This window comes from Leucopleurus acutus (genome assembly GCF_964270905.1).
Source record: "Leucopleurus acutus genome assembly, chromosome: 5".
Classification (NCBI taxonomy): domain Eukaryota; kingdom Metazoa; phylum Chordata; class Mammalia; order Artiodactyla; family Delphinidae; genus Leucopleurus; species Leucopleurus acutus.
This window is the reverse complement of record NC_139147.1, coordinates 107,851,949-107,873,669: the sequence shown is the minus strand read 5'-3', so window position 1 is coordinate 107,873,669 and position 21,721 is coordinate 107,851,949. Positions and strand designations below refer to the sequence as shown.

Below are 21,721 nucleotides of genomic sequence, written 5' to 3'. Positions count from 1 at the left end.
GCAGGTGGCTTAATCTCTCTGCTGCTTAGCTGAACTATGTGCCTTTATTTATTAAGGACAGGAACTGGGCACTCTGCTTCCAGAAACAAAAGGACCCCACTGGTCTATCAGAACCAATAATAAACCAATAACACGCTTATACTTCATTCAGAACAGTAAAGATATGTCCTATGTATTTTAAAAATAATTCTTAGCACTTCTTTATTACAGAAAATATATTCAAAGGTAAAAAAAAACAATGAAAATATATTAACCAGCTTCTAACTATACACTGGTGGGCTGTTTACATTATGGATTATTCATAATACATCTATTTTTCTTGATTCTACATGGTATCTTCTCTCCTTAAGTAAAATGATTTATTTGTTGACATTACTTATATGCCACAGGACAACCTCCAGAGGTTTCTGTGTTTTAAAGTAAAACATTTATTTGCTTTCCCGGTTTTTACTTAGAGATGCTGTAAATACATAGTGAATAATCTGAAGGAACTGGCTTCCATATTCATTGGGTACTGTGATTTAAAGACTAAGGATCTATGTTTATCTTGAAATAGGGAGAAAGGGAGATTTAGGTGGGTATGTGGAGAGAATAATACTGGAAAGTATAATAGCTTTGCCTTTCTTGAGTTGGGTCATGATTGTGTAGTTTATTTTCCTTTAAATCTAGTAAATTCTGGAACTTTGATGCACAAGTGTATTCAAATGTGATCCTAAGAATACTTCACAATGCTGTAAAAATGGGTTTTGAATTAGCTACCATTTTTACTGTCTACTGTTCTATCAATTATTAGGTAATTGAGAATTAATAGCATAAAATTCACATATCAGGAACCAATTCTTTGGAGTTTGTTTTTAAGATAATCAGTTCTTCCTCTTAACAATAGCTGCATTTAGAAGTAATAACATAGAATTTATCATGTGGGCTCAGATCCATGCTTCATCTAGTTTAGGATTATATCCTGACAAAAGCAGCAAGGGACATTTAACAGAAAGGTATAATTGTTCTCTCTGATGTCAGTGTTATTAAGTCAGTCACAAGGATACCATATTTGTCTTAATATCTTTCATTAATTGTATTAATTTTTAAACTATCTAAACCACCTCTTGGAATTAGACATTAGACTAATTCATTACATATTTTATGTAGTAATAAATAATACTTTTCATTTGTCTTAAGTATACCTCTTTAAATATTCTAGGATATACTAAACAAATATATGGCCACACTAACCACCTTTTCATGGACAAATATCATATCTCCTTGTAGCTTTTATATTTTTGACAGTCAGTGTAAGAGAGTTAGAAAGATAAAGACTTGGTGATGAAGCCAAACTCAGTTTGAATCACGGGATCACTTCTTTTTTTTTTTTTTCGGGATCACTTCTAACTAGCTCTGTGACCTTTGAAAAGTTAGTTAATTACTCTGATTCTTAGAACCTTCTAGTAAAAATAAAATGTGTATCTGGTTTTTTTTGTTTTTTTTTTTTTACATCTTTATTGGAGTATAAATGCTTTACAATGGTGTATTCGTTTCTCCTTTATAACAAAGTGAATCAGTGATACATATACATATGTTCCCATATCTCTTCCCTCTTGCATCTCCCTCCCTCCCACCCTCCCTATCCCACCCCTCCAGGTGGTCACAAAGCACCGAGCTGATATCCCTGTGCTATGCGGCTGCTTCCCACTAGCTATCTATTTTACATTAGGTAGTGTCTGTATGTCCATGCCATTCTCTCACTTTGTCACAGCTTACCCTTCCCCCTCCCCATATCCTCAAGTCCATTCTCTAGTAGTGTGTGTCTTTATTCCTGTCTTACCCCTAGGTTCTTCATGACATTTTTTTTCTTAAATTCCATATATATGTGTTAGCATACGGTATTTGTCTCTCGCTTTCTGACTTACTTCACTCTGTATGACAGACTCTAGGTCTGTCCACCTCATTACAAATAGCTCAATTCCGTTTCTTTTTATGGCTGAGTAATATTCCATTGTATATATGTGCCACATCTTCTTTATCCATTCATCCGATGATGGACACATAGGTTGTTTCCATCTCCTGGCTATTATAAATAGAGCTGCAATGAACATTTTGGCACATGACTCTTTTTGAATTTTGGTTTTCTCAGGGTATATGCCCAGTAGTGGGATTGCTGGGTCATACGGTAGTTCTATTTGCAGTTTTTTAAGGAACCTCCATACTGTTCTCCACAGTGGCTGTACCAATTCACATTCCCACCAGCAGTGAAAGAGTTTTCCCTTTTCTCCACACCCTCTCCAGCATTTATTGTTTCTAGATTTTTTTGATGATGGCCATTCTGACTGGTGTGAGATGATATCTCATTGTAGTTTTGATTTGCATTTCTCTAATGATTAATGATGTTGAGCATTCTTTCATGTGTTTGTTAGTAGTCTGTATATCTTCTTTGGAGAAATGTCTATTTAGGTCTTCTGCCCATTTTTGGATTAGGTTGTTTGTTTGTTTGTTATTGAGCTGCATGAGCTGCTTGTAAATTTTGGAGATTAATCCTTTGTCAGTTGCTTCATTTGCAAATACTTTCTCCCATTCTGAGGGTTGTCTTTTGGTCTTGTTTATGGTTTCCTTTGCTGTGCAAAAGCTTTGAAGTTTCATTAGGTCCCATTTGTTTCTTTTTGTTTTGATTTCCATTTCTCTAGGAGGTGGGTCAAAAAGGATCTTGCTGTGATTTATGTCATAGAGTGTTCTGCCTATGTTTTCGTCTAAGAGTTTAACAGTTTCTGGCCTTACATTTAGGTCTTTAATCCATTTTGACCTTATTTTTGTGTATGGTGTTAGGGAGTGATCTAATCTTATAGTTTTCAATGTACCTGTCCAGTTTTCCCAGCACCACTTATTGAAGAGGCTGTCCTTTCTCCACTGTACATCCCTGCCTCCTTTATCAAAGATAAGGTGACCATATGTGCATGGGTTTATCTCTGGGCTTTCTATCCTGTTCCATTGATCGATATTTCTGTTTTTGTGCCAGTACCATACTGTCTTGATTACTGTAGCTTTGTAGTATAGTCTGAAGTCAGGGAGCCTGATTCTTCCAGCTCCATTTTTCGTTCTCAAGATTGCTTTGGCTATTCGGGGTCTTTTGTGTCTCCATACAAATTTTGTTCTAGTTCTGTGAAAAATGACAGTGGTAGTTTGATAGGGATTGCATTGAATCTGTAGATTGCTTTGGGTAGTAGAGTCATTTTCACAATGTTGATTCTTCCAATCCAAGAACATGGTATATCTCTCCATCTATTTGTATCATCTTTAATTTCTTTCATCAGTGTCTTATAATTTTCTCCATACAGGTCTTTTATCTCCTTAGGTAGGTTTATTCCTAGATATTTTATTCTTTTCGTTGCATTGGTAAATGGGAGTGTTTTCCTGATTTCACTTTCAGATTTTTCATCATTACTGTATAGGAATGCCAGAGATTTCTGTGCATGAATTTTGTATCCTGCTACTTTACCAAAATCATTGATTAGCTCTAGTAGTTTTCTGGTAGCATCTTTAGGATTCTCTATGTATAGGATCATGTCATCTGTAAACAGTGACAGTTTTACTTCTTCTTTTCTCATTTGGATTCCTTTTATTTCCTTTTCTTCTCTGATTGCTGTGGCTAAAACTTCCAAAACTATGTTGAATAAGAGTGGTGAGAGTGGGCAACCTTGTCTTGTTCCTGATCTTAGTGGAAATGCTTTCAGTTTTTCACCATTGAGGACGATGTTGGCTGTGGGTTTGTCATATGACCTTTATTATGTTGAGGAAAGTTCCCTCTATGCCTACTTTCTGGAGGATTTTTATCATAAATGGGTGTTGAATTTTTTCGAAAGCTTTCTCTGCATCTATTGAGATGACCATATGGTTTTTCTCCTTCAATTTGTTAATATGGTGTATCACATTGATTGATTTGCGTATATGGAAGAATCTTTGCATTCCTGGAATAAACCCCACTTGATCATGGTGTATGATCCTTTTAATGTGCTGTTGGATTCTGTTTGCTAGTATTTTGTTGAGGATTTTTGCATCTATGTTCATCAGTGATATTGGCCTGTAGTTTTCTTTCTTTGTGACATCCTTGTCTGGTTTTGGTATCAGGGTGATGGTGGCCTCGTAGAATGAGTTAGGGAGTGTTCCTCCCTCTGCTATATTTTGGAAGAGTTTGAGAAGGATAGGTGTTAGCTCTTCTTTAAATGTTTGAAAGAATTCGCCTGTGAAGCCATCTGGTCCTGGGCTTTTGTTTGTTGGAAGATTTTTAATCACAGTTTCAATTTCAGTGCTTGTGATTGGTCTGTTCATATTTTCTGTTTCTTCCTGATTCAATCTTGGCAGGTTGTTCGTTTCTAAGAACGTGTCCATTTCTTCCAGGTTGTCCATTTTTTTGGCATAAGGTTGCTTGTAGTAATCTCTCATGATCTTTTGTATTTCTCCAGTGTCAGTTGTTACTTCTCCTTTTTCATTTCTAATTCTGCTGATTTGAGTCTTCTCCCTTTTTTCCTTGATGAGTCTGGCTAATGGTTTATCAATTTTGTATATCTTCTCAAAGAAACAGCTTTTAGTTTTATTGATCTTTGCTATCGTTTCCTTCATTTCTTTTTCATTTATTTCTGATCTGATCTTTATGATTTCTTTCCTTCTGCTAACTTTGGGGTTTTTTGGTTCTTCTTTCTCTAATTGCTTTAGGTGCAAGGTTAGGTTTTTTATTCAAGATGTTTCCTGTTTCTTAAGGTAGGATTGTATTGCTATAAACTTCCCTCTTAGAACTGCTTTGCTGCATCCCATAGGTTTTGGGTCTTCGTGTCTCCACTGTCATTTGTTTTTAGGTATTTTTTGATTTCCTCTTTGATTTCTTCAGTGATCACTTCATTATTAAGTAGTGTATTGTTTAGCCTCCATGTGTTTGTATTTTTTACAGATCTTTTCCTGTAATTGATATCTAGTTGCATAGCGTTGTGGTTGGAAAAGATACTTGATACAATTTCAATTTTCTTAAATTTACCAAGGCTTGATTTGTGACCCAAGATATGATCTATCCTGGAGAACGTTCCATGAGCACTTGAGAAAAATGTGTACTCTGTCGTTTTTGGATGGAATGTCCTATAAGTATCAATTAAGTCCATCTTGTTTAATTTATCATTTAAAGCTTGTGTTTCCTTATTTATTTTCATTTTGGATGATCTGTCCATTGGTAAAAGTGGGGTGTTAAAGTCCCCTACTATGAATGTGTTACTGTCGATTTCCCCTTTTATAGCTGTTAGTATTGGCCTTATGTATTGAGGTGCTCCTATGTTGGGTGCATAAATATTTACAATTGTTATATCTTCTTCTTGGATCGACCACTTGATCATTATGTAATGTCCTTCTTTGTCTCTTCTAATAGTCTTTATTTTAAAGTCTATTTTGTCTGATATGAGAATTGCTACTCCAGCTTTCTTTTGGTTTCCATTTGCATGGAATATCTTTTCCCATCCCCTCACTTTCAATCTGTATGTGTCTCTAGGTCTGAAGTGGGTCTCTTGTAGACAGCATATATATGGGTCTTGTTTTTGTATCCATTCAGCCAGTCTGTGTCTTTTGGTGGGAGCATTTAGTCCAGTTACATTTAAGGTAATTATCGATATGTATGTTCCTATTCCCATTTTCTTAATTGTTTTGGTTTTGTTATTATAGGTCTTTTTCTTCTCTTGTGTTTCGTGCCTAGAGAAGATCCTTTAGCATTTGTTGTAAAGCTGGTTTGGTGGTGCTGAACTCTCTCAGGTTTTGCTTGTCTGTAAAGGTTTTAATTTCTCCATCAAATCTGAATGAGATCCTTGCTGGGTAGAGTAATCTTGGTTGTAGGTTTTTCTCCTTCATCACTTTAAATATGTCCTGCCAGTCCCTTCTGGCTTGCAGAGTTTCTGCTGAAAGATCAGCTGTTAACCTTATGGGGATTCCCTTGTGTGTTATTTGTTGTTTTTCCCTTGCTGCTTTTAATATGTTTTCTTTGTATTTAATTTTTGACAGTTTGATTAATATGTGTCTTGGTGTGTTTCTCCTTGGATTTATCCTGTATGGGACTCTCTGTGCTTCCTGGACTTAACTATTTCCTTTCCCATATTAGGGAAGTTTTCAACTATAATCTCTTCAAATATTTTCTCAGTCCCTTTCTTTTTCTCTTCTTCTTCTGGATCTTGTCTTTCTGGTGGGCAGGTCCACGTCTGGTGGTGTGTTTTGGGGTGTCTGTGGACTTGTTATGATTTTAGGCAGCCTCTCTGCTAATGGGTAGGGCTGTGTTCCTGTCTTGCTAGTTGTTTGGCATAGGGTGTCCAGCACTGTAGCTTGCTGGTCGTTGAGTGAAGCTTGGTGTTGGTGTTGAGATGGAGATTTCTGGGAGATTTTCACCATTTGATATTATGTGGAGCTGGGAGATCTCTTGTGGACCAGTGTCCTGAAGTTGGCTCTCCCACCTCAGAGGCTCAGCACTGACTCCTGGCTGCAGCACCAAGAGCGTTTCATCCACACGGCTCAGAATAAAGGGGAGAAAAAGTAGAAAGAAAGAAAGAGGATAAAAGAAAATAAAATAAGGTAAGGTAAAATAAAATAAAGTTATTCAAATAAAAAAATAATTATTAAGAAAAAAAAATTCTTTAAGTAAAAAAAAAACGGACGGATTGAATCCTAGGACAAATGGTGAAAGCAAAGCTATACAGACAAAATCTCACACAGAAGCATACACACTCACAAAAAGAGGAAAAGGGGAAAAAATAATAAATCTTGCTCTAAACGTACACCTCCTCAATTTGGGATGATTCATTGTGTATTGAGGTATTCCACAGATGCAGGGTACATCAAGTTGATTGTGGAGCTTTAATCCGCTGCTCCTGAGGCTGCTGGGAGAGATTTCCCTTTCTCTTCTTTGTTCTCACAGCTCCCAGGGTTCAGCTTTGGATTTGGCCCCGCCTCTGCGTGTAGGTCGCCGGAGGGTGTCTGTTCTTCGCTCAGACAGGCGGGATTAAAGGAGCCGCTGATTCGGGGGCTCTGGCTCAGTCAGGCCGGGTGGAGGGAGGGGCACGTAGTGTGGGGTGAGCCTATGGCGGCAGAGGCTGGCGTGACGTTGCGCCAGCCTGAGGCGCGTCGTACGTTCTCCTGGGCAAGTTGTCCCTGGATCCCGGGACCCTGGCAGTGGCGCGCTGCACAGTCTCCCCGGAAGGGAGGTGTGGATAGTGACCTGTGCTCGCACACAGGCTTCTTGGTGTTGGCAGCAGCAGCCTTAGCATCTCCTGCCCATCTCTGGGGTCCGCGCTGTTAGCCGCGGCTCGCGCCTGTCTCTGGAGCTCCTTTAAGCAGTGCTCTTAATCCTCTCTCCTCTCCTACCAGGAAATAAAGAGGGAAGATAAAGTCTCTTGCTTCTTTGGCAGGTCCAGATTTTTTCCCGGACTCCCTCCGGGCTAGCCGTGGTGCACTAACCCCTTCAGTCTGTGTTTGTGTATCTGTTTTTCGTGATAGTTGTGACTATGAATTAAATGAAATAGGAGAAAGCACCCTGCACATTGCCTGGAATAAGTATACAATCAACAAACATCAGCTTCCTTCCCTCATTTTTCAGAGGATAGGCAGAAATGTTTTAGCTGTGCCTGTGTGAATAGAACCCTCTGGAAGCCCACATGTACTTAATAACAAAGCAACACATTATGCAACATTCATTAGCGATTGCCTTGTTTCAACTGGTTACCCTCAAAACTACATTTTCTATGTGTATGTTATTTTATCTTTTCTCTCATATAATGATATCACTTGATAAGTGGAAAAGATGTACCATACAAATATTATCTACCAAGTTAAGTCCATATTGAATTATTTATTTATTTAAGGAGCCATTCTCTCAAATAGATGCCCTTACCCGAGTTTAAAATCTTGTCAGTTTGACTGCTGGCTAATGCATTTATTCACTGTAAGATACTAGGCAAGAGAATCAAAGAAAATCTCATTTCTCATCATCTGAAAAATGGGGCTATTTGCACTTATGTAGCAATTTGAGGGATAACATTAATATATGTGAACATGCTGAATAAACATAAAAATTTATACCAATATCTAGTAAATTCTAATTAAAACATTTGTTTAGAGTGAATTTATTTTCTGATTTAAGGAACTGCCTCATTTTCATGAAACAAAGTTAAGAAGGCAGACTGAAGATATGTATAGAAATTTTATATATTTGTATGGATGCATAAAGTTTTTAAAGTTTAACTCCCAAATTCATCCTATGAAGCCACCATTACCCTGATAACAAAACCAGAAAAATATATCACAAAGAAAGAAAATTATAGACCAATATCACTGATATTTGGTAAGGTTGCAGGATACAAAATTAATGCACAGAAATCTCCGGCATTCCTGTACACCAACAACAAAAATCAGAAAGAGAAATTAAGGAAACACTCCCATTTACCATTGCAACAAAAAGAAGAAAGTACCTAGGAATAAACCTAGCTAAGGAGACAAAAGACCTGTACTCAGAAAATTATAAGACACTGATGACAGAAATCAAAGATGACATAAACAGATGGAGAAATATACCATGTCCTTGGACTGGAAGAATCAATATTGTGAAAATGACTATAGTACCCAAAGCAAGCTACAGATTCAGTGCAATCCCTATCAAACTATCAATGGCTTTCTTCACAGAATTAGAACAAAAAATCTTACAATTCATAAGGAAACAAAAGACCCTGAATAACCAAAGCAATCTTGAGAAAGAAAAACGGAGTTGGAGGAATCAGGCTCCCCGACTTCAAACTGTACCACAAAGCTACAGTAATCAAGAGAGTATGGTACTGGCACAAAAACAAAAATATAAATCAATGGTACATGATAGAGTGCCCAGAGATAAACACATGCACATATGATCACCTAATTTATGATAAAGGAGGCAAGAACATACAATGGAGAAAAGACAACCTCTTCAATAAGTGGTGCTGGGAAAACTGGACAGCTACATGTAAAAGAATGAAATTAGAACACTACCTAACACCATACCCAAAAATAAGCTCCAAATGGATTAAAGGCTTAAATGCAAGACAATACACTATAAAACTCTTAGAGGAAAACATAGGAAAAACACTCTTTGACATAAACCACAGCAAGATCTTTTTTGACCCACCTCCTAGAGTAATGGATATAAAAACAGAAATAATCAAATGGAAACTAATTAAACTTAAAAGCTTTTGCATAACAACAGAAACCATAAACAATACAAAAAGACAACCCGCAGAATGGGAGAAAATATTTGCAGATGAAACAACAGACAAAGGATTAATCTCCAAAATATACAAATAGCTCATGGAGCTCAATATCAAAAAAACAAATAATCCAGTTAAAAAAACGGGTGGAAGACTTAAATACATATTTCACCAATGAAGACATACAGATGGCCAAGAGGCACATGAAAAGATGCTCAACATCACTAATTATTAGAGAAATGCAAATCAAAACTACAATGAGGTATCACCTCATACCAGTCAGAATGGCCATTATCAAAAAATCTAGAAACAATAAATGCTGGAAAGGGTATGGTGAAAAGGGAACCCTCCTGCACTGTTGGTGGGAATGTAAATTGATACAACCACTATGGAGAATAGTATGGAGGTTCCTTAAAAAACTAAATATAGAATTGCCATATGACCCAGCAATCCCACTACTGGGCATATACCCTGAGAAAACCATAATTCAAAAAGAGACATGTGGGCTTCCCTGGTGGTGCAGTGGTTGAGAGTCCGCCTGCCGATGCACGGGACACAGGTTTGTGCCCCAGTCCGGGAAGATCCCACATGCCATGGAGCAGCTAGGCCCATGAGCCGTGGCAGCTGAGCCTGCGCATCTGGAGCCTGTGCTCCACAACGGGAGAGGCCACAACAGTGAGAGGCCTGCGTACCGCAAAAAAAAAAAAAAAGAGAGACCTGTACCACAATGTTCATTGCAGCACTATTTACAATAGCCAGGATATGGAAGCAACCTAAATGTCCATTGATAGATGATTGGATAAAGAAGATGTGGCACATGTATACAATGGAATATTACTCAGCCATAAAAAGAAATGAAATTGAGTTATTTGTAGTGAGGTGGGTGGACCTAGAGTCTGTCATACAGAGTGAAGTAAGTCAGAAAGAGAAAAACAAATACCATATGCTAATGCATATATATGGAATCTAAAAATAAAAGGGTGGTATTGATGAACCTAGTTGCAGGGCAGGAATAAAGAGGTAGGCATAGAAAATGGACTTGAGGACATGGGGTGGGAGAGCGAAGCTGGGGCGAAGTGAGAGTAGCATCGACATGTATACACTACCAAATGTAAAATAATTGGCTGGTTGGAAGCAGCAGCATAGCACAGGGAGATCGGCTCAGTGCTTTGTGATGACCTAGAGGGATGGGATAGGGAGGATGGGAGGGAGGCTCAAGAAGGAGGGGATATGGGGACATGTATATGCATATGGCTGATTCACTTTGTTGTGCAACATCAACTAACACAGTATTTATTGTGAAACAATTATACTCCAATAAAGATCTATCAAAAATTTTTTAAAAAGATTTTAAAGTTTACTATTAAAAATATGTTATTAAAACACCTGAACAGATGTAACATGGAAATTTTATAAATTTCAACGTTTAAAATTATTTTCTTCATAGAAGTCAGTTAATCCACCTGTGTAAATTTGTTTTCCACCTTTTCCCGAAAAGAGTACCAGCAAGGGCTGTTATTGGGGCTGGGGTTCAGATCTTAGTCCACACACACAGGCTAATGGTGGGTCTCAGATCATTCAAGCCATATGTTCTTTCTGCTTTAGTTTCAGTTCTGCATCCACACATGTGAGACGTGGCTGCCTGAATAATATTTCTCAAACACTACTTGAATTCCTCAGTTCAAGACTCTGTGGAAGCCAATTGCCTGCTTGTATTTTCTTGGCTTGAAAGTCATTAAAATGCCTATTAGACACTACCCAGAGTTAACAGATTCTTTACTGGAAGCCTTGCACGTGGTTTATCTATTTCAGTTCTACTGGGAGGCCTTAGCAATACTTCTAAGTTCCAGGCCACAAGAGCTAGCTCAGAAAGTCAAGTGTTTCAGAAGTGAGCCATATGACCAAAAATTCATATGTGTGCCAGTGACATAAATTTCCTTTGAAAACATCAGTAAAATTTAGCCTATTAGCTGTTTGAAAATTAGCATGACGTTGGGGGCAGAAAGAGGCCAATAAATTGAGTCTGTCAAAACCTATTAATTCTGTGGGATTTCAGAGTAGGGATGAGCTACATATGGTCATCCAAGCAAAGTGGAATAAACAGCTGCATTATTCTTCAGGAGGTGAGTGGCAATGCTAAAAGAATGTGGTTTACTCTATGAAAATATCTGGACACTTAAAATGTACTAATCAGAAGAACACATTATGTCATTCCAGATTTACAGTGTGAGATTGAAGCACGTGGGCTAAAACTTCAGAAGGCAGTGACTGAGATGGACAACTACAGAGAAAAGCTCATGTAAGATGGTAAACATTAAACAGCCTGTAAGAATTTAGAAAGACCCCCATGTATTCTCTGTGACTCTGGGCAGTAATTTGGATGTGTTGGTACTACTGCAATTTTTCTCAGCTACTTTTCTGGCCTATATTGAAGGACCTGTAAATATTTTTAAATATATTAAATGTTTCTTTATCTCAGTAAGAAACTTACCTATCCAGGTATTAAAGCTTTCCCTGATCATTCAAATATAGTAACTTAATATTCTCTGAACTTTTTGTCTTATTATCTCTTTATTATCTGTCTGGAAGAAACAACATTGAAAATGTTTCATAAGATTATTGGGATTGACATATATACACTAATATGTATAAAATAGATAACTAATAAGAACCTGCTGTATAATAAATAAATAATCAATTTAGGTTCAAAAAGACAGTTGAGTAACTTTGAAATTCTGGACTGCTTATGCCTTATAAAAGTGAGAAAAAAATATTAGAAAACAAATGATAAGAAAATGCCCCTGTAGGTTTATTCCAGGAATGCAAGTATTCTTCAATATACGCAAATCTATCAATGTGATAAACAATATTAACAAATTGAAGGAGAAAAACCATATGATCATCTCAATAGATGCAGAGAAAGCTTTTGACAAAATTCAACACCCATTTATGATAAAAACCCTGCAGAAAGTAGGCATAGAGGGAACTTTCCTCAACATAATAAAGGCCATATATGACAAGCCCACAGCAAACATCATCCTCAATGGTGAAAAACTGAAAGCATTTCCACTAAGATCAGGAACAAGACAAGGTTGCCCACTCTCACCACTCTTATTCAACATAGTTTTGGAAGTTTTAGCCACAGCAATCAGAGAAGAAAAGGAAATAAAAGGAATCCAAATTGGAAAAGAAGAAGTAAAGCTGTCACTGTTTGCAGATGACATGATCCTATACATAGAGAATCCTAAAGATGCTACCAGGAAACTACTAGAGCTAATCAATGAACTTGGTAAACTGGCAGGATACAAAATTAATGCACAGAAATCTCTGGCATTCCTATATACAGTAATGATGAAAAATCTGAAAGTGAAATCAAGAAAACACTCCCATTTACCATTGCAACAAAAAGAATAAAATATCTAGGAATAAACCTACCTAAGGAGACAAAAGACCTGTATGCAGAAAATTGTAAGACACTGATGAAAGAAATTAAAGATGATACAAATAGATGGAGAGATATACCATGTTCTTGGATTGGAAGAATCAACATTGTGAAAATGACTCTACTACCCAAAGCAATCTACAGATTCAATGCAATCCCTATTAAACTACCACTGGCATTTTTCACAGAACTAGAACAAAAAATTTTGCAATTTGTATGGAAACACAAAAGACCCCGAATAGCCAAAGCAATCTTGAGAACGAAAGAAGGAACTGGAGGAATCAGGCTCCCTGACTTCAGACTATACTACAAAGCTACAGTTATCAAGATGGTATGATACTGGCACAAAACAGAAAGATAGATCAATGGAACAGGATAGAAAGCCCAAAGATAAACCCATGCACATATGGACACCTTATCTTTGATAAAGGTGGCAGTAATGTACGGTGGAGAAAGGACAGCCTCTTCAATAAGTGGTGCTGGGAAAACTGGACAGGTACATGTAAAAGTATGAGATTAGATCACTCTCTAACACCATACACAAAAATAAGCTCAAAATGGATTAAAGACCTAAATGTAAGGCCAGAAACTATCAAACTCTTAGAGGAAAACATAGGCAAAACACTCTATGACATAAATCACAGCAAGATCCTTTCCGACCCATCTCCTAGAGTAATGGAAATAAAAACAAAAATAAACAAATGGGACCTAATGAAACTTAAAAGCTTTTGCACAGCAAAGGAAACCATAAACAAGACAAAAAGAAAACCCTCAGAATGGGAGAAAATATTTGCAAATGAAGCAACCGACAAATGATTAATCTCCAAAATTTACAAGCAGCTCATGCAGCTCAATAACAAAAGAACAAACAACCCAATCCAAAAATGGGCAGAAGACCTAAATAGACATTCCTCCAAAGAAGATATACAGACTGCCAACAAACACATGAAAGAATGCTCAACATCATTAATCATTAGAGAAATGCAAATCAAAACTACAATGAGATATCATCTCACACCAGTCAGAATGGCCATCATCAAAAAATCTAGAAACAATAAATGCTGGAGAGGGTGTGGAGAAAAGGGAACACTCTTGCACTGCTGGTGGGAATGTGAATTGGTTCAGCCACTATGGAGAACAGTATGGAGGTTCCTTAAAAGACTACAAATAGAACTACCATAAAACCCAGCAATCCCACTACTGGGCATATACCCTGACAAAACCAAAATTCAAAAAGAGTCATGTACCAAAATGTTCATTGCAGCTCTATTTACAATAGCCCGGAGATGGAAACAACCTAAGTGCCCATCATCGGATGAATGGATAAAGAAGATGTGGCACATATATACAATGGAATATTACTCAGCCATAAAAAGAAACGAAATTGAGCTATTTGTAATGAGGTGGATAGACCTAGAGTCTGTCATACAGAGTGAAGTAAGTCAGAAAGAAAAAGACAAATACCGTATGCTAACACATATATATGGAATTTAAGGGAAAAAAAATGTCATGAAGAACCTAGGGGTAAGGCAGGAATAAAGACACAGACCTCCTAGAGAACGGACTTGAGGTTATGGGGAGGGGGAAGGGTGAGCTGTGACAGGGCGAGAGAGAGTCATGGGCATATACACACTAACAAACGTAGTAAGGTAGATAGCTAGTGGGAAGCAGCCGCATGGTACAGGGATATTGGCTCGGTGCTTTGTGACAGCCTGGAGGGGTGGGATAGGGAGGGTGGGAGGGAGGGAGACGCAAGAGGGAAGACATATGGGAACATATGTTTATGTATGACTGATTCAATTTGTTATAAAGCAGAAACTAACACACCATTGTAAAGCAATTATACCCCAATAAAGATGTTAAAAAAAAGAAAGAAAATGCCCCTGTAAAATATCCAGAGTACTATTTCTTTTATTTATTTATTTATTTTTCATCTTGTTTATGGTTTCCTTTGCTGCGCAAAAGCTTTTAGGTTTCATTAGGTCCCATTTGTTTATTTTTATTTCCATTACTCTAGGAGGTGGATCATAAAAGATCTTGCTGTGATTTATGTCATAGAGTATTCTGCCTATGTTTTCCTCTAAGAGTTTTATAGTGTCTGGTCTTACATTTAGGTCTCTAATCCATTTTGAGTTTATTTTTGTGTATGGTGTCACGGAGTGTTCTACTTTCATTCTTTCACATGTAGCTGTCCAGTTTTCCCAGCACCACTTATTGAAGAGACTGTCTTTTCTCCATAGTATATCCTTGACTCCTTTGTCATAGATTAGTTGACCACAGGTGCGTGGGTTTATCTCTGGGCTTTCTATCTTGTTCCATTGATCTACGTTTCTGTTTTTGTGCCAGTACCATATTGTCTTGATTACTGTAGCTTTGTAGTATAGTCTGAAGTCAGGGAGTCTGATTCCTCCAACTCCGTTTTATTCCCTCAAGACTGCTTAGGCTATTTGGGGTCTTTTGTGTCTCCATACAAATTTTAAGATTTTTTGTTCTAGTTCTGTAAAAAATACCATTGGTTATTTGATAGGGATTGCATTGAATCTGTAGATTGCTTTGGGTAGTATAGTCATTTTCACAATATTGATTCTTCCAATACAAGAACATGGTATATCTCTCCATCTGTTTGTATCATCTTTAATTTCTTTCATCAGTGTCTTATAGTTTTCTGCATACAGGTCTTTTGTCTCCCTGGGTAGGTTTATTCCTAGGTATTTTATTCTTTTCGTTGCAGTGGTAAATGGGAGTGTTTCCTTAATTTCTCTTTCAGATTTTTCATCATTAGTGTATAGGAATGCCAGAGATTTCTGTGCATTAATTTTGAATCCTGCAACTTTACCAGATTCATTGATTAGCTCTAGTAGTTTTCTGGTGCCATCTTTAGGATTCTCTATGTATAGTATTATGTCATCTGCAAACAGTGACAGTTTTACTTCTTCTTTTCCAATTTGTATTCCTTTTATTTCTTTTTCTTCTCTGATTGCCATGTCTAGGACTTCCAAAACTATGTTGAATAATAGTGGTGATAGTGGACTTCCTTGTCTTGTTCCTGATCTTAGAGGAAATGCTTTCAGTTTTTCACCATTGAGAATGATGTTTGCTGTGGGTTTGTCGTATATGGCCTTTATTATGTTAAAGTAGGTTCCCTCTATGCCCACTTTCTGGAGAGTTTTTATCATAAATGGGTGTTTAACTTTGTCAAAAGCTTTTTATGCATCTATTGAGATGATCATATGGTTTTTATTCTTCGATTTGTTAATATGGTGTATCACATTGATTCATATGCGTATATTGAAGAATCCTTGCATCCCTGGGATAAATCCTACTTGATCATGGTGTATAATCCTTTTAATGTGTTTTTGCATTTGGTTTGCTAGTATTTTGTTGAGGATTTTTGCATCTATATTCATCAGTGATATTGGTCTGTAATTTTATTTTTTTGTAGTATCTTTGTCTGGTTTTGGTATCAGGGTGATGGTGACCTCATAGAATGAGTTTGAGAGTGTTCCTTCCTCCACAATTTTTTGGAAGAGTTTGAGAAGGATGGGTATTAGCTCTTCTCTAAATGTTTGATAGAATTCACCTGTGGAGCCATCTGGTCCTGGACTTTTGTTTGTTCGAAGATTTTTAATCACAGTTTCAATGTCATTCCTTGTGATTGGTCTGTTCATATTTTCTATTTCTTCCTGGTTCAATCATGGAAGGTTATACCTTCCTAAGAATTTGTCCATTTCTTCCAGGTTTTCCATTTTATTGGCATTGAGTTGTTTGTAGTAGTCTCTTAGGATGCTTTGTATTTCTGCGGTGTCTGTTGTAACTTCTCCTTTTTCATTTCTAATTTTATTGGTTTGAGTCTTCTCCCTCTTTTTCTTGATGAGTCTGGCTAATGGTTTATCAATTTTGTGTATCTTCTCAAAGAACCAGCTTTTAGTTTTATTGATCTTTGCTATTGTTTTCTTTGTTTCTATTTCATTTATTTCTGCTCTGATCTTTATGATTTCTCTCCTTGTGCTACCTTTGGGTTTTGTTCTTCTTTCTCTAGTTGCTTTAGGTGTAAGGTTGGATTGTTTATTTGAGATTTTTCTTGTTTCTTGAGTTAGGCTTGTATAGCTGTTAGAACTGCTTTTGCTGCATCCGATAGGTTTTGGATCATCGTGTTTTCATTGTCATTTTTCTCTAGGTATTTTTTGATTTCCTCTTTGATTTCTTCAGTGATCTCTTGATTAATTAGTAAAGTATTGTTTAGCCTCCATGTGTTTGTGTTTTTAAGGTTCTTCCCCTATAGTTCATTTCTAATCTCATAGCATTGTGGTCAGAAAAGATGCTTGATATGATTTCAATTTTCTTAAATTTACTAAGTGTTGATTTGTGACCCAAGATGTTATCTATCCTGGAGAATGTTCTGTGCCCACTTGAGAAGAAAGTGTAATCTGCTGTTTTTGGATGGAATGTCCTATAAATATCATTTAAATCTATCTGGTCTATTGTGTCATTTAAAGCTTCTGTTTCCTTATTTGTTTTCATTTTGGATGATCTGTCCATTGGTGTAAGTGAGGTGTGAACGTCCCCCATTATTATTGTGTTACTGTCAATTCCCTCTTTTATAGCTGTTAGCAGTTGCCTTATGTATTGAGGTGCTCCTATGTTGGGTGCATATATATTTATAATTGTTATATCTTCTTCTTGGATTGGTCCCTTGATCATTATGTAGTGTCCTTCCTTGTCTCTTGTAACGTTCTTTATTTTAAAGTCTGTTTTATCTGATATGAGTATTGCTACTCCAGCTTTCTTTTGATTTCCATTTGCATGGAATATCTTTTTCTATCCCCTCACTTTCAGTCTGTATGTGTCCCTAGGTCTGAAGTGGGTCTCTTGTAGACAGCATATATATGGGTCTTCTTTTTGTATCCATTCAGCAAGCCTGTGTCTTTTGGTTGGTGCATTTAATCCATTCACGTTTAAGGTAATTATCGATATGTATGTTCCTATGACCATTTTCTTAATTGTTTTGCGTTTGTTTTTGTAGGTCCTTTTCTTCTCTTGCGTTTCGCACGTAGAGAAGTTCCTTTAGCATTTGTTGTAGAGCTGGTTTGGTGGTGCTGAATTCTCTTAGCTTTTGCTTGTCTGTAAAGCTTTTGATTTCTCCATCGAATCTGAGTGAGATCCTTGCTGGGTAGAGTAATCTTGGTTGTAGGTTCTTCCCTTTCATCACTTTAAGTGTATCATGCCACTCCCTCTGGCTTGTGGCGTTTCTGCTGAGAAATCAGCTGTTAACCTTATGGGAGTTCCCTTGTATGTTATGTGTCATTTTTCCCTTGCTGCTTTCAATAATTTTTCTTTGTCCTTAGTTTTTGCCAATTTTATTACTGTGTGTCTCGGCGTGTTTCTCCTTGGGTTTATCCTGTGTGGGACTCTCTGCGCTTCCTAGAGTTGGGTGGCTATTTCCTTTCCCATGTTAGGGAAGTTTTCGACTATAATCTCTTCAAATATTTTCTCTTTTTCTCTCTCTCTTCTCCTTCTGGGACCCCTATAATGCGAATGTTGTTGCCTTTAATGTTGTCCCAGAAGTCTCTTAGGCCGTCTTCATTTCCTTTCATTCTTTATTCTGTTCTGCAGCAGTGAATTCCACCATTCTGTCTTCCAGATCACTTATCCGTTCTTCTGCCTCAGTTATTCTGCTATTGATTCCTTTTAGTGTAGTTTTCATTTCAGTTATTGTATTGTTCATCTCTGTTTGTTTGTTCTTTAATTCTTCTAGGTCTTTGTTAAACATTTCTTGCATCTTCTCGATCTTTGCCTCCATTCTTTTTCTGAGGTCCTGGATCATCTTCACTATCATTATTGTGAATTATTTTTCTGGAAGGTTGCCTGTCTCCCTTCATTTAGTTGTTTTTCTGGGGTTTTATCTTGTTCCTTCATCTGGTACATAGCCCTCTGTCTTTTCATCTCGTCTGTCTTGCTGTGAATGTGGTTTTTGTTCCACAGGCTGCAGGATTGTAGTTCTTCTTGCTTTTGCTGTCTGCCCTCTCTATTTCTTTTAGAAATGATTTTATTTCAGAAATTTCAAAAATCATAGTATAAATATAGTACATCTATAATTATAACACTAAAATAGAATTTATATAATCTTTGAAAAGTAAATAAATTCTTTTACTTTGTGGTATGTAATCTGGTAGCTTTGGTTTTCAGTTCCTATGTTTTAGAAGGATGAACCTCATAAGAAATATAAATACTGAAAATTCTTAGCAACTAAATGTTGTGTTGACCATGGACTATTCCTAATAACAATGTGTTCAGCAAAATTCTTAACAACACAAGGAAGAACAAATTCCAAAAATACTCTATCAAATTAATGTATAATTTGATTATTTGTAGCAAAATAATTTATTTTCAAAATCCAAGAAAAACCAAATATTCATGCTTTATAACACTGTGGTCAATAGTTCAGTAAATAATAGTTCAACTGTCTGTATATGATAGTTGGGGTTGAAGGAATAAGTGGGCAAGAGGTCCTAGCATGACTCACTGCACCCAGCAAGAACTTTCTGATGAGAAGGTACATGAAAAAAAGAAGCAAGATGGGAATTGCCAGAAAATTGTTAATCCCCACCCTCTAGTTACATCAGGGAGGGCTTTGGTCTCATGAATGTCTCATGCGGGAGGGCCTGCCTCATCAGACCACAGCCCATTTAATATTAATACATGCTTTGTGATATTTTTGTTAATTTTAATATAATTTATAGTATGAGTGCTAAGAAATAAGAGTCAGAGTAGATTGGAGTTGGAGGGAGAAAATACCACTCAGTAAAGTCCATCAAATCAACTACCTGGAGGAAATCACTGTAGAATTGTAGAAATACTGATGCTGTTGTTTCAGTTTATAATAAAACTGGTGCTTCCTACCTGTGTGAGAACTTTTTAAAATTAGAAAATGGACAGAGCATCCACTTTTAGAAAACTTGATGAAAGATAGAGCCAGTTAAATGGTCTCACCTGATGGAGACCTTTCTCTGTGCTGCCTGTACCTAGCTCTTCCATCTCTACTCCGTCTACCCTCCTTCACTACTAGGATGAAGTTGAAGTTGAGTAGGGCAGGCATGTAGGATCAGAGCCTGGGACTGCTCAGGGTACTCAGAGCTCAGGAAGTCCCCAGTAGTATGTAAGTACTATTTTATTTATAGATTAAAACCAAATTTTCAACTTGGCCATTGTTTTATGGTAAATTCAGTTTGAAGTCAACATAATTCACTCAAAATTTTTGACATGCCATTTCTTAATAAATTGAAGATTTGCTCTATATACCCAAACCTGTTTGAACTTCCAGAAATTGGAAGGTGGTGTGAAATCAGATTTTTTAAAAATTTTAATCCTCACTCTTTGTGGGGGCTGGGGTGAGGAATGGTTTCACCCATCCAGCTTAAGATAATTGTTTTGTTTAAAGATTTTTAAATGTTTGGATATACGTTTTGTGGGTTTTTACTTACGGGGAAAAGGCAGTTTTTAAACGGATGAACTTCGGGTTCTTTTTTTCCTGAGATTTATAAGAAAATATTTTCCAAGGTTTATAAGAACTTGTTGTATATTTGAAAATAGAGATTTTATCACTTAGGATTCTTTGAGCTATAAGTAACAGAGGTAGAGTGGTTTCAGGTTTAGTCAATCCAGTGACTCAACAATATCACCAAGGATCTTGATGATCTTTCTGTCTCTGTTCTGCTGCCCTCAGCACTGGCTTCACCCCAAGGCTAAGTCCCCTATGATCATGACATGGCTGCAATTCCAGGTACCACATCCAAATGTAACCACCCCAGTGGCAGGAAGGGCCTGTTTTTCTGGTGTCTCCTTAGAAGTGAGATAAAAATTTTTCAGAAGCCACCAAACAGCCCTCTCTTTACATCTCTTGGCTAGAACACTTTACATACCCTCTCCTAAATGAATCACTGGCAAGGGGAACAGGACTACCACAGTTAGCTCAGGTCAGGCAGGATTTACCCTGAGAACAGATGATAATGGGGCTCTGATGGCCAGGAAGACAGCTATAGTACGTGTCCAGAAGGTAACTAGTAATGTTTACTAGAGGTAGAGTGTTAGTGATGCTCTGAAAATTGATAACATTTTCTACAAATTTATTTGTGTCATAATATCTAGATTAATTTAGGGAAGACCTTCCTGAAGTAATGAAAAATATGAATGCTGTGAAATGCAACTTTATTCCTTTTAAATATTTATGTAGAGAGAGGGAGAGAGAACTAGGAAATAACACTTTTATTTTATATATATGTATATAGGATAAGATAAGTAAATAAGACTAATAAGAAAGGCTGCTATAGAGGGTGAGAAGTTTTTAGGAATTCCTGAAAGAGAATACATAGGAAGGATAATAAAAAGGGTCAACTCTGCAGAGGAATAAACTAGAGGAAAACCAGTTGTGTGGTGGGCATGTGACGGGCAGGACTTTACCTGGAATCAGTTAACACAAAGAGAAGGGAGTGGGATAAGGCAAATCATCAGAACAGTGGTTCTCAAACTCCAATCTGCAGAAGAATCCTGGGTAGTTTACTGAAACTGTGTATTACAGTATGACCTCCCTCACAGACCCAATCCCAGGATCAGTTTCTGGGCTCCATTTCCACAGACATTCTGGCTTTAAGTTTGGGTTTGGGGTGTCCCTGAGCAATCTGCATTTGTAATGCACTCCCCCCACCACACACATACAATTCTGATTCTGGTGATCCAATGAAGCCCACTCTGAGGGATCATATTTGGAACATTTAAGCCACTGGCCCCTCACCAGCCCCACCCCACCCCTAATCAACAGGTCCCGTGTGAAGCAGCATTTGCAAGGGATCTGCACCCAGAATAAAGCAATGAGTGTGGGGACTGGAGCTGGGGAGCCTGCCAGCTACTGAACCCCAGAGGCCACGTTCCCCACATCCCAAGACAAACCTCCAGTGCCCCCACCATACTCTGCCCCTTCATCACAACCTTCAGAAACAATCTAGGGCAACAATAAACAGCAAAGCAGACAACAAACCAGAATCTT

The 21,721-nt window shown here is 37.3% G+C and overlaps 1 protein-coding gene across 2 annotated transcripts in view; it reads left to right on the top strand.

The window, feature by feature from the left end:
• LEKR1 (leucine, glutamate and lysine rich 1) overlaps positions 1-21,721 on the top strand; it is a 271,409-nt gene that overhangs the window by 171,886 nt on the left and 77,802 nt on the right. For both annotated transcript variants that reach the window (XM_082840350.1, XM_082840351.1), the window contains one exon: positions 11,457-11,538. In XM_082840350.1, coding sequence (XP_082696476.1) covers positions 11,457-11,538 — 82 coding nt within the window. The remainder of the gene's footprint in view (positions 1-11,456; positions 11,539-21,721) is intronic.